The sequence below is a fragment of the Hippoglossus hippoglossus genome, chromosome 5, assembly GCF_009819705.1.
Source record: "Hippoglossus hippoglossus isolate fHipHip1 chromosome 5, fHipHip1.pri, whole genome shotgun sequence".
NCBI lineage: Eukaryota > Metazoa > Chordata > Actinopteri > Pleuronectiformes > Pleuronectidae > Hippoglossus > Hippoglossus hippoglossus.
In genome coordinates, this window is record NC_047155.1 from 2,348,993 (window position 1) to 2,363,056 (window position 14,064).

The 14,064-nt window shown below is 42.6% G+C and overlaps 1 protein-coding gene across 1 annotated transcript in view; it reads left to right on the forward strand.

Moving 5' to 3' along the window:
* Positions 1-14,064, forward strand: part of LOC117761158 (receptor-type tyrosine-protein phosphatase T-like) — a 136,860-nt gene that overhangs the window by 50,566 nt on the left and 72,230 nt on the right. The window contains exons 9-10 of the mRNA XM_034584819.1: positions 5,205-5,340; positions 10,507-10,539. Coding sequence (XP_034440710.1) covers positions 5,205-5,340; positions 10,507-10,539 — 169 coding nt within the window. The remainder of the gene's footprint in view (positions 1-5,204; positions 5,341-10,506; positions 10,540-14,064) is intronic.

Here is a 14,064-nt window from a genome sequence, read left to right on the forward strand (position 1 = left end):
AAACTCACTCGTTTAGATTTTGCTTTCCACCTTTTTGGTTTAGTTGCTGAGGGAAAGTGTCAATGAAGACGTTTTCATCCTGTGATGAATGAAGAGCAATGGGATCAGGTTATTTTCAGTTTGAGTTATTGATGGAGAACTTTCTGTAATGACGTCCAAACATTTCAAGGTTTGATGTGTTCTCGACGTTTCTCAACACAACCCACTGGATGACTGGCAGCTCGCTGACACTGGAGTTTTGCTCAGTGCGTATTTAACGGAGACGTAAAATGAATTGAAACTCGTGGAGTCTTCAACATCTGCATCTTTTTACTCCAAACACTGAAAAAATACCTTGAGACTCAGTTAAAACACATTTAAATCTACATATGTCGATACGGCTTATTCTCTCAGGGTTGCAGGAGTTGCCACAGCCAACAGCAGCGTATTGCAGCGCGGACAAATAGAGACAAATAACCCATTTACATTATATTTGATTAGTTATTTAAATCCCCGTCACTCTGTTCGATCCCCCGAGTCATTTTTCCGGTGGATAAAAACAACTCTGAGCTTTAGTTATTGTCAAATTCCGAGGACCATTCGTGATTGTTGCAAGACCGTTGTTGAAATGTCCATTTAATAAAAGCTCCGGACGAGTCCCGTGGTGAAGTGTGTTGTGCAGCGAGAGGCCGTCCCAGTGTCTGACGGGTGCCAACAACATAATATCCACAACACCTGCCAGGAGCGGCGGCTCGGCAGCAAGATGGATCCATAAATTCTGCATATTCACGGGCCACCTGTTACCATGACGCTGACGGTACAATAACAAACGAGGCCGCGGCGCCCTCCGTATTGTGTCCCCACCGGTCGTCAATCAATCCTGTTTTGCTGTGCCGACCCCCCCCACACCTCCCCTAACGGACTCAGCTGCATTAGATCACCTCTCCACCGCCCCGGTCAGAACCCCGTCAGGGTTTCAGGCTGATTGGCCGAGTGGCTCCCAAACCGGCCAATCACAGTGTTAAATGGAGCTGAACCCGTTGCCAGATGGTGTTCCTCACTGTTACATCATGAACCGCTGAACCCAATCAGCACGTGGGCCGGTGGAGTGTGAACAAATGGGGTCACGGTGTAATGTGTCAGGTGATACACACTGCGGATCACTCAGGAGGGGAATTGAAGTTTAATACAGCTGTGGGGCGATTACCAGGGCGCGCACACCGCAGGGGAACGTGTGAACTCGTCTCCACACGACCGCTCGAGGCTTTTGAGTCACTGTACTGTGCTCGACACACACACACACACACACACAAGCTGAGATACACACTTCTACACACCTCTGCTGATTGCAGGGTCACAGGCCAATCAGGAAGTGGCCGGAGGTTATTTCCTTCAAGGTGTTAAAACAGCGGGCTGCACACTTATGCAAATCACACCTGATTGAGTCAAAATACATCGGTCAAGCAAACATGTAGCAGGAAGCAAGTGAAGCTTTTGTTTGAAATGTGAAATAAATATCTGCAGATGGATTATAGTGATGAGTGGAAGTACAAGAAGCAGAAGTGAAAATATACGAAAGATTGTCCGAATCTGCTTTCTTGAGCCGTCTCCCATCCTTTCACTAAGTTGAGTTTAAATCCTGCAAACAGACAAATGGGCCGTTGTGAGAACATCACCTCTCTGGTGGAGGTTGTATTATCTTCATGTAAGGGGTCTGTGGCGTAGGGGTTAGAGCGGGTCGTCCACCGAGCAGAATGCTGGTGATGAATGTTGGTACGATGACTGCTGTGCACCAGTTTGTCCACCATATATCAAGTGCTGCTCGGGCAGTCTAACAAACCCTGTCCATCCCCAGGAGTTGTTTGGGTTTGAGAAAAGATTCAAGCGCTCCTCTTTATTTAGCCCGACCACGTTCCTCACATCCATTCTCACGACACCTTCCCCTGTTCTCGTCCGAGCTGAAGTGGACTTGAAGATAATCCAGTGTGTGTGGAGCGGATCGGTGCCAAGAGAGAGGCCATGGATGCAAATACGTGTTTGTGACTGCAGCTGTATTTGTTCACCTTAGAGCATCATCATCGTCGTCGTCTTCTTACAGATTTTGCGGCGTCTCTTGCAGCTTCCAATAGTGAAGTCCATCGTCAAAATGTCCACTTGTCATCTCGTTCCCATCGAAGACCTGCAGGGAGAAAAGGCTGTGAAGAGTGACAGATGTGTTTTTCTGTCTGTGATCGTGTTTCAAAGACGCTGAACGTGTTGTCATTGAAGGCATTGAGGGTTTTTAAAGGAACGTCTCGTGGCTGCCGTCACCGTGGCAGCTATTACAAAGCATGCCAAGGTTAGGTGCTTAAGCCTTTATCTCAGTGGATTCCACTACCAACCTTGTGTTGTTATTGCAGAGGGGGCGAAGACGAGCGAGACAGGGGATTAGACTGAACTCCCACGCAGCAGTATCACTATATTAATCGGCCGCCTTTGTCTGTCAAGGTTAGAACAAGACGCCGCGTGTCTGTGAGGGAACAGGTGCATTCATGTGCAGGGTCCCAGGGTCTTTCTCTTTTTCTGTAATTCATCTTCTTCCACTCTTTCCCCCTGTTTCTACTTTTCTCTTCACCATCCCCACATCTCGCCATCTCCATCTTTCTTTCCTTCAAAACGATTCCCTACATCCCACATCTCTCTGTGTGTCCTGCTAATTTATTCATTTTATTTTTTCATCTCTGGCCTTCATCACCATCGTCTTTCTGTTTCTCTCGTTGGGTTGTGGAGCCTCCGACAAACGGCGGCAGGTTTGGTTTAATAGTTCAGTTCATCTTCTTCGTCCCTTTTGGGTCCAATAGAGCAGAGTCTCTCTGAGAGGTGAGGGTGTACGTTGGAGTGGAGCCAGTGTTTGATGGACACAACATGTCACCTGAACACGCAGGTATCTAGTGGAGATTGTAGTTTGGTCGATTGATGTCAAAGTGTGAAAGAACTTTAACGGAAGATTCCGGGGAAACGGCTCATTCTTTAGTTTTCCTCTTTTCTGAAGCCCAATGAAAGAATCTGCCAGTTGAACATCTGTGTTTAAAAATGACAAAGTAGCATAGACGGTATCTAAAGATGGCTGACGCGTCTACACTCATGGTGCACCGTCCAGACATGAAGCCGAAATGTACCAGATCCGAACGTGTCCATCTTTGGAGCCGGAGATTGCGAAAGCAGGAGACTGATCCGTGGTGTCGATGTCCCGCCCGTTAACGTCCACTTGACCTAATCGTGCCATTTCAGCCTGATTCTTTCCCGTCAAATAACTAATTAAAAACATATTTTGTGTGATAAGAAGAACCTAAAATGTCAGAAACCGTCTTTGAGAAACATTTATCTAACGTCTACTGTTGAGTTTTGAGTCGTCCATCGTCTGTTAATCTTTTTGTATATAAACAATCAAGTAAATTACCTCTTCAGTATATTTTAGCATTTATTAGATAACCTGCAGCTCGCCTGCTTATCATCTTGTTCTCAACGTTTTTTTATTGATTGAAACTGTGGAATTCTGGGAAAAAAATATCCAGATCCAGACGTCGAAAGAAAATCTTCAGGAAAAAAAAGATAAATCTGTGAAAACTCATTTAGTGCATTTTCAACAAAAACCACCTGCGACTACAAACACTAAGAGTCAGAGGAGCTGAGTCACAGCTGCTGTGAGACCCACAAAGGGAAAATCAAGATGTCCTCCAGACTTACGAGACCTGACTCATGTTCGACCAAGAGTTTGTCCTGTTTGTGCCTTTTCTTCTGAATTTCATCGAGTTACAGTTGTTGAAACACAAAATCCAACTTCAGACCAACGTTGCACCTGCAGACACAAACGTGAGAAACACAACACGAAGCTGAAAAGGTTCCTCCGTGGTTTGGTTCCCTGTGATGTCACTTCATGTATCTTTAAATGCATCTAATCTTTAAAATCTGCACAAGTCCAGCTTCAATCTAATGTGAGACAATAAACTATAATACATGTTCGTCACATGGTGCAGAATTCAGTGTTCCAGACCAAACTTGAAGTGAGACAGTAGAAGCAGCACGTGCTCCTCACTCCTCCGTCACCGGCTGCACCTCCTCCCATTCGCCTTCTGGCCTCTTCATCAAACCACACAAATGAAATCAGTGTCTCTCACCTGCAACAACATATATTTCTCTTAAATCCACCACAAGCCTCGTATTCACCTTCCCTGACATTTGTTTTCTTGTGAGAAGAAGTGACTCCGAGCCCGTCCTGCATGTTCACCTGCATGTGAGGAGTTTTAAACCTTGATGTCTCTGTGTGACTTCCTCCGCTGTTTGTCCTTGGGCAGTGTTGAATGTTTGTGACAAACATTCAACACTGCAATCAAGTCTGGAGTCGTTGCAAGAATGTTGTCGCTTTGAAAATGTTGGCACTCTCCCTTCCTTCCTCCTCCTTCTTTACTTTTTATCTCTTTATTCTCTCTTGTGCTAATTGCTTTTGGCTGCAAGATGATTCTCGAAAAAATGCTATACAGTATATATATCTATTTATATATATATATATATATATACACATGTCAATGGTTTCCAGTTGGCTGCTTTAATGTAATTCAGTGTTAACTCACTTTAGAATGTGATATTTGTTAGTTTTTAAGATTTAAACCGGCTCAACACTGACACATCCAAACTGTTTTAGTTCCAAAATGAAATATCCACATTTAAAAGTGTTTTCAAAAGAGAAACCATATTTAATATCGAAGCTGTTGTACTTTTTCGAGAAACTGAATCCTGAATTCTGTTACCGCCCCTTTGAAATAACAGTTTTGAACAAACCCCCCTCCTCTGTGTTTCCCAGTATATCCCAGTAATTTGTTTGTTGTGTTGTTTTTTTGCATGCCAGTAATATGTCATCCTCCTCTGCACATCACTACATGACGTGTGTAGGTTGTGTTTGGCTGCACATGGATGAATTGTTTAGTTTATCTTCACCTTGGGATAAAAATGTTGGTTGTGGCTAACGCACGTTTTGTGTGTGTGTGTGTGTGAGAGAGTGTGTGTGTTTTCCATGGATGCATGACTCCTTGATTGTACTTGTGTGTCTGTCAATGTTTTCTGTGCACGGACATGTGTGCTCATTTGTAATTGTATGTAACTTTGCTCTTTGTGAGTTGTTGCCTATACCAACGTGACTATGTTGCATACCTGTATGTGTGTGTGTGTGCGTGTCTGTGTGTGTGTAGGTGCGTCCACTCAGGACTCGGATGCCATGGAGCCGGAGAAGCAGGTGGACAGCACAGTGAAAATGGCCGGAGTGATCGCAGGGATCCTCATGTTCATCATCATCCTGCTCGGCGTCGTCCTCACCTTCAAACGCAGGTAGGTGACGATCAGGAGGGGGCGACGACTTACAGCTGCTGCACGGAGCATTTCAACTGTGACAATAATAATAATAATAATAATATTCTTATGTATAAATAATCTCCTCTGCAATTCCCTCAAGTCATAGACACGACAGATTCTAGCCTCTGTCCTGACATTAGTAGCTTCAGCATGAGACAGAGGCTACCAGTCGCTGTAATGGTGATTGTGTGGATTTATAAAAATGTTTTATTGATAAAATACTAGATTCAGCATCTTTAAGTCATGTGACCGAGTAGATTGACAGAGAGCGATCGTCCTCACGTTAGCTCAAAGTGTCCTCGTGCAAGTAGGAATATTAATATGTATGGACTGACTGACTTTTAAATACATAATTCTAAATTCACGAGCAGGGGAGAAAGTTAATGTGGTTTCAGTGAAAGGTTGAATAAGAAAGATTGAATCAGCATTAACATCTTTGATTCACTCAGTTTCAGTGTCAGTCAACAAAAGTCTTTCTGTAGAAATCAGCTTTTATCAGCTTTTGGTTGATTGTTTTGCGACAAAAGGCCCAAAATCCTTAATTCATCTCTAAAGGCAAAAATAAAGAGAATAATGTGTTGAGTCTGGTGATGTTCTTAATCCTCTCTAACCCTTAAAGGCAAAATAAATCATAATCATAAACAGTAGAGGTGCCCAGAGATTAGATCAGTGGAAAGTAGATTTACTTCCTGTGCCTTTGTTTACATGCACACTTGCCACCATCACCTGCCTTTCTTTCCTTCACTGTATTTCTCTGCATCGCTCCATCCGTCCTCTCATCTCTCACCACCCCACTCACGTGTTGCTGATACATTTTGTTATAGGACTCACATTTTTATTTATCTAATATTAAGGTATTTATTTCAGTTTCTTTCGAATCACACTCAAAACGTACACTTCACTTTGCTCACGGTACAAAAACAAAATCTGCAGCTTGTGTCGCTCCGACAACTACAAACCATCGAAGTAAATGTACTGGACAAGTAGAAGATGTTAGTAATTGAAGCACATATACTCTGCAGATACAGTTAATACTCTATAAATGATCTAAGCTCATGGTCTAAAGGTGAAGGTGTATTAAGGGGGTGGAAAGAAAGAAGTTGTTGCGTCAGGTGCATGTTTCAAAAGTTCTGTACGTAGTTTTTTAATCGTCAATCACAGCGCCACCTCCTGTTTCCTTTAATACAGATAAATGATGAAAAGGTAAATGGACTGTATCTGTGTAGAACATTTTACAACACTTTACAGTACAAGTCACATTCATACAGCTCTTCTATTAGCAGCACTTCTTTCTGAGGTATCACCACCGACCTTCTGGTTAGTCCACAACCCTCTGTACCTCCTGAGAAGCAGAGATGAGTCCCTCAGTCTCCTGCAGGGGAAGCTGATTCCGTTCGTGCAGGAGCAGATCATCTCTGTGGGTCACACACACTTTGTGAACTCGGACATTTCTACCCTCTAAATAATCCATTCAGACTTTACACCAGGTTGTTGTTGGTGAAAATCCCTTTTCAACTAACTCAAGATAGAAACGCTCCGACATCATTTTAAGAACAACACCTCAGAGGGGTTTAAGTGCTACACACACAGCATGGGCACCGGACAGGGAATCGACAACTGCATTGGCCTGAACCTGGTAAAGTCCGTCGGGTCGCGCCCGGCACCACTTTGCAAGATAGAGCCCTGAGCTCGTACACGGCATGAAACCACGCAGGCAGTTAAACAGGGAAGGCAACCGGCAGATACTTTGTCCAAATAACAACATTACGTCCGTTTCCAGAGAGCACGAGAGGCCGGGGAGTCACAGAGGGCAGGGAGTCAGAGGGCGGGGAGTCAGAGGGCAATGCAAATCAGAGGCTAATAAAGGAATAGCCCAAACATCTAGAGGATAAAAGTCTATCGGAGCCAGAGGAGGAAAATACCAGGACTAACGAGAAAGGTAGAGGAGGGGGGGGGGGAGCAGGGAGGGAATACAGCAGAGAGGCCAGATGGAAAGGTATAAATACAAAACTGCAGAGAGGAAGAAAATGTATGAGCGTTAAAAACTATGAAAACAAGGCAGCCCTTATTAACCCGGGGGTCAAGAGAATATGCTAATCATATGCTAACCAGGCTAACAGGGCATAATATACATAAAAAGGCCAATTAGAGGGCAAACACCACCACAGTGAACGGAGGGAGGGAGCGGTGGTGCAGCGGGAGGGGGGAGGGGAAAGAGGAAGGAGTTGAGATGCTGCTCAGATGTTGTCATGAACCCAGGCTAACCCAGGCTAACCCATCTAACCCAGGTCATCAGTGAAGGTCAAAGCTCATGCACAAGTCCAATGGAGCCAGATCCTTGAGTAGAGAGTAATAGAAAAAGGGAAAAAGTTGCATTATTGCGAGTGCCAGAGACTTGGAGACGGAAAAACAAATTGTTAAATGAAGTGCAGACGGACAGATGGGGACAGTGGCAGGTTGACAATATCATAGACCGTCTTCTCAGGTCATCTATTTTTCATTCCGCACACTTTATCCCGCTGTCCGAGTGCTCGGGGGAAAAGTGTTTTCTCTTAATCGAGAGTGTTTAACATGCCTCTCAGAGCCCATCAATTATTCTGGGACAAAACTTTGTTGGGAGGCGAGCACGCACAACTGTCCAATTAATCTTTCAGGGCGGCGTTACACATGTTCCAAATGGACTTTGTTTCGTCGCTGATAATGTAAAAGTGAACAGCGCCGGACACGACTGAAGTCTTAATGGGGATTCTGTGTTTCCGCAGCCAGGTGGCCCCGGGGGCTCGAAGAAGCAGCACCGGAAGACACACTTTTCATAAAAGGTTGAGAGGAGATCGGATGAATAATGAATATTTCTGAAGCTCCCAAAACATTTTTCTTCCTATTTTCTGTGCGATGCCGGAGAAGCAGACTAAGTGATTGAGGAAAGGTGACGTCTCTCTGCAAATACCGACTGAAGGAGGAATGTGTTTCTTTATTCTTTTCACCCCCTCTTTCCTTTCATGCGCGCTCTTTAAAGTTCTGACCCTGGAGACGTCTTCTTTCTTTGTGATTGTGATTCATCAGATGCTTTTATACAGCGTGTGTCTTCTGGTCAGGCTTCTTAATACTTTAAATAAAAACAAATGAAATAATCAGGTCAAAGGAAAGAGCACGCAGCGGAAGATAGGCAGGTGAATATACAAAGCAATGATTACATTATGATAAAATGTGATTCTGCGTTTGTACCAGTTGTATTCTGGTGTTGAAGATGCGTCTGAATTATTAATATCTCCCCACCAGGGCTCCGGTTGCATTTAAAAGGCCGTGAACGAAGCTGGATCAGTCCGTTAAGTGATCTATATGTGTCTGTGGTTATTCATAGTGTGCATGGGCATCGACAGCTACTTACATCGACACCCATTTAAAAGAATTGATGCGGGTCTGTCGATTCAGTTCAGCTGCTGACAGGGATTTATTTGTATTTATTTTTAAAAATGCAGCCTCTCTGCTTGTTTGACCAGTCCCCACCTCAGTAGTTCCTGGGTCAGGGATCAGTATCACCCTCTAACCTGGGACTGATGTTGGATCAGGGAGCGGCGCCGAGAAAACAAACATCGACTGAATAACATCGAGAGTTAAAGGAAAGAGACAGAAAAGGAAACGATCCACAAGAGCTGAGGATGGACGTCAATTTAGTCCAGGAGAACCAGATTCGTCCATCAGACACTAATTACAGTTCATTATTTAAGAATTTAAATGACTTGATACTTTCACTCAGGGGACGTGGTGAAATTAACTGAGATATTTGTATTTTAGTTCTTTCTGTGAAGAAAAGATTACGACATTCAAACGACACAACAATGATCTGTTCATATGCAAACTTGTGCAACATCACAGTCGAAGATGTGAAAGAAAACACACAAAGAGGAATTTAAACACACACAGAGCTGCAGATCTGAAGTTTCTCATCTTCTCATAGCTGTGGAGTTTATTTTAGTGGAAAGTCTAGTGTGTGTTGTGTTTGTGCGTGTGTGTGTGCAAACGTGTGAAAGTGCACAACGTGTGTCAATATGCACTGTGTGTACATGTGTATCTTTCTGCTGAGCAGTGATTGTTCACTTGTTAGCTTGTGTGCATGTGGCACATGTGACTGGATATAAAATATGTCACCGACGTTGGTGCCATATCACCATCTGTGTGTGTGTGTTAGTGTGTGTGTCTGTGTGTGTTTGTGTGATGCTGTGGATTGTTACACACACACACAGACGAGTCCGTGGACAGAGATGGTTGCAAACGCTCGTTGCACAGATCACAATATTTCACTTGTATTGTGTCTTTAATAAAATCAACATTACCAACATTACCGGACATGAATTTCTCTGTAGGTTATATTGTTTTCCCAGAATTACCAGAGATTAAAATCCACCTCAGTGCCTTTAGGATTATAGGACGAGTCTTTTCTTGCTTTAACACAGGTCGACATGCTCATTCTTTTTCATCTGCACATCAATACATCCGATATTGTTTTTGTCCTTCAAACATCCAGTCACGTTCCTTCAGATCATCCCAACCAGTAAATAAAAGCTTTACTAAATTAATAGTCATAGTTTGTCTCTGCCAGTAAATTGGCAAAAAGCTAAATGTGTCACTTAGATTTAAGAAAGATCTATTAAACCGGAGACTATTAACTTTAGTATTTCTTAAATCTTAAAACCACTAGGCTGCAAAATAAATAAATACTGATTCTTCTTTCTGTCTAGAGACGGATTCAGATTAACTTTCTCTGCACGATGTCCTGTCCTCGCTGCTCTTTACGTCCTCTGACTGATACAAGCCAATGTTTCCCTGCGTCTCCTGACTCGTACTCTCACAGCTACTCCCCCCCCATACATGCAAAAACAGGGATTGTGAAAAGAAACATCGGCGACTGGGATCACAAATGTTTCACCATTTCACCGAATCAGTAGAAAATGACATTAAAGCTGCTGCAGGTCAACGTTTTTTCCTTTTCTTTGCTCAGTGTCCGACAGCTCAATCCGAAACGACCTCTCTGACTCGAGTCTCACCCCCCCCTTTTTTATGTCTCTCTCTCTCTACCTTCCTGCTTCCTGTCTCTGGCTCCACCCCTTCCTGTCCCGCCCTGCCTTGCCCTTGCTCCGATAGAGAGATTCACACGTGGAGAACTCTGAGCGTGGGGTATTGTATGTTTACTTCTAGACATCAACACATCCACTCCGTCCCTCTCATCTCGCCGCTTCCTGGCTTGGACCCGGTTTTTTTTCCAAATGCATCTTGTGACCTCAGCTACACCCGGGAAAAAAAAAAAAAGTTGTGTTTAAGAGTTAAATTCCAAAGAAATATTCCAACATATTAAATAAATATTCACTACAACATTAGATTTGAGTCTTTCTCAGACGCATCGTATCAGCGTTTGTTTGCTGATATGAAAACTTTAATTTTACAGAATGGACAATGTAGAACAGATGAGAATTTATGTTTATTTTCTTAATTCAATTTCTATATATTTGGTCATTTGTGTGTTTTTCTATATATTTATTATACGTTTATGGTTAAACTGTAAAGATAAAGCCTCAGTTACATTCATTAATTATAAAGGTTTAATTAAAATAAATTTTTTGATATAAATATTGTCGGATTTATCCCAATATCGTTATTATCAACAAACATCCAGTAGAACCAGTAATTAAATAGATTATTCAGACAGCAATTATTGTCATTTGAAGAAATTTGAAAGTTTATGTGAAGAAACAAGAAACAAAAAACGAATTCTGGAATAAAAACTTAGTTTTAGCTTGAGCACAGTTTCTTCATGTAGCAGGGAGAAGTGCTGACGCTGTGCAGACTCACGTTGTAATTGTTACCAAATCCTCAAAATTGGTTCAAAAGCACCACAGGATGTGTCGTCGTGAGCGACACTCAAAGGACGTGTGGCGCCCAAAATAACTTTAAGAGTGTGAAATTTGAATCTCTGCGGCACACGGACATAAATGTCGTTTAAAAAGTCAATTTAATCTTTTCTTTTCCTTTTCAAAATCCACTTCTTTGAGTTTATTCTGTCAGTAAAAACTTTCACAAAACCATTCCGGTGTAAATCAGATGCTTGAGGTCATAATTAGTTTGGTAATATAAGATGCTTTTGGTAAAACCTCTATATCGTATTTGCTCATCTGTGCATTTCCCTCATTATCGCACATCATCTGTGATCAGTGATTTTTTTTTTCTTTATGTCATGTGGAAAATGTGCACGTTTTGAAACAAGTGTCACGAATTCATCGCCTCTTCATTATTACGGTGAAAGAATGTTTTTCTATCCATTACTTTCTGATGCATTGTCAGTGATTCCAGTTTGTGGTCTGTGGATTCCGTACGTGCACGTCACTCAAGGATGTTGAAGCTTCTGCTGCCCAAGTTTTCCACGATCGATTTTCCATATCTCTCGCCACTAAAAGCAACGAATCATGCAGGATCTTCAGAAGTGAAGATCCGGTGTTAGAAAATAAAGGTTAAATAACTAGTGGAACTTTGTAGGTTATAGAAATGACGTGTTTGGCTTCGACAAATAAAAACCAAGGTGGGTGATTAAGAAGGAGTTACGTGGTAATGTCTCACCAAAGGAAATGTGAAGCTTCACAAATATCTCCACCCACGCTGTTCTGGGCTCGAACACAATCCGCTCTGTGCCCATCACGGCCGCTGCCGCTTTGGTGTCACGTTATTTTTAATAAAAGCCCCGAGTCTTCATAAAGCTTCATACACCTCTGTAATTCAACGCTTGTTTATCCAGAGGCCTTGATTAGGAAATTAGACGTGAGCCGAACTTTCTGAAATGTTACAGGAACTCAAGGTGATTTTAATATATTCTTCTTCACTTTATTGAAATATGTGCGTTTTCCCAGAGAGGAATTTAGTTGTGATTGTGTTACAGCGTCATAAAAGGGTGTGTTGGTCTTTGACTTCGTTACCATGGTCACCGATTTTCCGACTATTGACCTTATTCTGAATAAGACATTATTTAAATATTACATGATTTATTTCAGACGTTATTTGATGTTCACCTGAGTAGCTCAAAGAACAAACCTCTTTCTAATTCTGCGAAAGATGCAACTCCTTTTTTTATTTTTCCATATTGTTCACAGTCGGATCGCGTGTTAGTTGTTTGTTGATGTCGATTAGAGCGGCATGTGATGAAGATGGATTCATGTCTACATACTAAAGTCAGAATATTCCACATATCTCAGGTTTAGCTAATCAGAATATGCTGTTTCCATGGCAGCGTTTTAAACACAGTCGTTGTGAAAGGGTTGAATTGTAAATTTCCCCAGATTCAAATCCCACTTTTCCCCAAAACTCTTTCGGTCAAGTTAAAAGTCGACGGTTACAAACATCATCTTAACCGCCATTAATGAGATCATAGTTAATTGCTTCATCCGAAGCCGTTAACTCACCTTGAGTCTCTTCTCGACCTACATTCTCCCTCGATTCATCAGTGAACTATAAGAAAAGCTTGACCTGAACTTTTTCCGTGAGCTCTTAAAAAAAAAACAACCTCCCTGGCCTAAATCGAGTCCAGGAATTGATTATGAAGTTTCCGGCTGCGACAGCGAAGGGACACTTCCTCTTTCCAGACAATCTCCTGAACCCTCACCGGCTCCGTCTGCGACAAACGCATCGAGGTGATTAGTAACTGATGTCAGCCCAGGGAGTGGACGCAGGCTGAATATGGCCGCCTCTCACAAGGCCAAGTGGTCTTAAGTGTTTGTGTGTGTCTGTAGGTGTGTGTGTGTGTGTGTTTGTGTGTGTTTGTGTGCTTGCAGTCAACTGAGACTTTCAGTCTCCAAATTGGGATCTATGCTGCACAGAAACACATTAGAGGGAGCTGAGTGCTTCCATGCTGACAGATGCTAAACTTGTACTTATTCACAGATAATTTGGCAGTCTCACACACACACACAGACACACACACACACACACACACACACACACACACACACACACACAGCTGGACTTGACCCTCGTTCTGCAGATGTGACACATGCTTGAATAATGGACTCTGCTGCTTGCTGAGATAAATGCTTGATGGTCCACTCTCTGCACTGGTATAATGGCTGATGGTTGACCACTTATACCCGGACAAAAATACACACACACACACACACACACACACACACACACACACACACACACACACACACACACACACACACACACACACACACACACACAGATTTACAGATACACATGTCACTCATGTCAACTTGAGAACAGAAACGCTCCGCAGAACAAACTGTCATTTACAATCTGGGTCTTATTTTCCTTTCTGTCCCCGTCTTCATATTGTTAACATTACGATGATAGTGAACATTTTGAGGCTCCAATCTAATCGCTGAATGATGCTCGGCGACACACAGACGTAAACTGCCGACTATTACTGAAAGTAACACAAGCTGTCGGACTGTCGGACCAGCATGTACACAAAACAGCTGCCACACAATGTTGTGGAGCTAAAACTGAAGGTAAAAACCTCCTCTACAATATGAACGAACAATGTTTCCACTTTATAAAACAACAATACGTTTAATAAGCAGATACAACAGAGGTTTTTGTATATTTTGGGGGATTCATGGGTTTAATATTAAGCACAAAATCGTAATTAAATAACAGTTGAATACAAATCGTTGGATTCCACTCGGGGTGTTTCAA